The sequence below is a fragment of the Bison bison genome, unplaced genomic scaffold (assembly GCF_000754665.1).
Source record: "Bison bison bison isolate TAMUID 2011002044 unplaced genomic scaffold, Bison_UMD1.0 scf7180017850259, whole genome shotgun sequence".
Taxonomy (NCBI): Eukaryota; Metazoa; Chordata; class Mammalia; order Artiodactyla; family Bovidae; genus Bison; species Bison bison.
Window position 1 is genome coordinate 9,211 of NW_011480832.1, and position 1,856 is coordinate 11,066.

At 42.0% G+C, this 1,856-nt stretch overlaps 1 protein-coding gene across 1 annotated transcript in view; it reads right to left on the bottom strand.

The window, feature by feature from the left end:
• Positions 1-1,856, bottom strand: part of LOC104994787 (LON peptidase N-terminal domain and RING finger protein 3-like) — a gene marked incomplete at its 5' end in the record, with an annotated part of 6,195 nt that overhangs the window by 1,348 nt on the left and 2,991 nt on the right. Inside the window, one exon of the mRNA XM_010848444.1 lies at positions 1,263-1,384. Within this exon, the coding sequence (XP_010846746.1) occupies positions 1,263-1,384 (122 nt within the window). The remainder of the gene's footprint in view (positions 1-1,262; positions 1,385-1,856) is intronic.

Below are 1,856 nucleotides of genomic sequence, written 5' to 3' on the forward strand. Positions count from 1 at the left end.
GATTTCAGTTTAACAATGTTTTCTATGGGGTGGGCATAAACCCAGAACAGCCTCCTCGGGAACTTCATCCTCAGAACACTGTAAGAATTCCACTGGGAATGGGGAGATGAGTGGGCAGCAGTACGAGAGGCAGAAATTAGTGACTTCCCGCTGCTTTTTCTGCTACCTGAGGCAGAGAGTTTGGAGCCCTACTTCCATCTCACCCCTACTCGCTACCTCTCACAACACCTGTGATGGAAGAGGAAACATAATAACCAGAAGCATTCTTACCATTACTTTTATTAAGTGCTTATTCTGCACCAGCTCATTTGATCCTCATAATGAGTCCTTGAGGTAGGAACTACTATTATCCCCAAGTTACAGATGAGGAAACTGAGGCCCAAAGACATTAAGTGACTTGTCTAAGGTCATGAAGTCTACTCACTTTGTGGCAAAACTGTGTCACAAGCCCAGGTCTGACTGACATCAAAGTTCTTAACCTCATAGAACCTCCTTATGTATCTGAAGACTGTCTCCAGAATATAGCTGACCCTTGAACAACTCGGGGGTTACAGGGACTGACCCTCTGCACAGTTGAAAATCAGCATGTAACTTAGAGCCAGTTCTCTTTATCCATGTTTCCCTGGTGGCTCAGCTGGTAAAGAATCTGCCCACAATGCAGGAGACCTGGGTTCAATCCTTGGGTTGGGAAGATCCCCTGGAGAAGGGAACAGCTACCCACTCCGGTATGCTGGCCTGGAGAATTCCACGGACTGTATAGTCCATGGGGTCAGAAACAGTTGGACACAACTGAGTGGCTTTCACTTTCATTGATCTTTATCCACGGTTCAGCATCCATGGATCTGACCAACCACACATTGGATCATGCAGTACTGCAGTATTTACTACTGAAAAAAATCCACATATAAGTAGAACTGCATGATTCAAATCCATGTTGTTTAAGGGTCAACTATACTTCATTCAGTTCCCCTGATAACGTATTCCAATCTAATCCTGCCCATGACACCCAGCTACTAGTGCCAATAACCTGGTCAGTGGTTTGACTTAAGTTTCTTCAGTGGTGAGCTGGTAAATGAACAATCAGCTTTCTAGGGGTGGGGAGGGGAAGTCCTTGTTACTGCATTTGCCAATTTTCACGGTGTCAACACTCTCACTGTGGCCAATTTCAAGCTATCAGCATGGTATCATTAAATGGGGAAGATATGTGCACTTTCAGTTCTATGAGCTGGCGTGAATGAAACTGAAAACAGCAGTGTGCATACTTAGAAAGTTCTTCCATTTCCTCTTCATAAAGCCTCCTTCGTTCCTTGAGTTCTTCTGGAAGGAATTTAGCTATTAGCTCTTCCATTATGACGTTTTTGCTGTACTTTCTTGATGCCAAGCACTACATGGGGAACAAGGCAGTTAGATATTATGCAGTCATCAGAGAAATACAAAGCACTGCTGATGTAATCAGTAGAACATTTCAGTGACCAACATACTGGAGTAACATGGATAGACACATTGGCAGCTCATATGATCATAATGTATATAATCTCTGGAGGTTAGAGTTTACCTTAAAAAAAAAACACATGCAATGAATTACTTTTATAATTAGAAAAAATATTTTAACAAGGAAAAACACCTGCATTGAAGTTTTAAAAATGCCATAGCCTTCCTAAAACACTGAAATTGATTATGATCATGTTTCTTGTCAATTAAGGGAGACAATCCTTTCCTTTCCTTTTTTCTGATTATTGTGTTTATAAGCTCCCAGAATGTTCTCCACTTGAGATATGCTGCAAGTCCGTGGTCAAATGGTTCAGGGAACTAAAAAGCGATTTTAAAATCATTCATCCTTTCCTGCCCTGCCACAC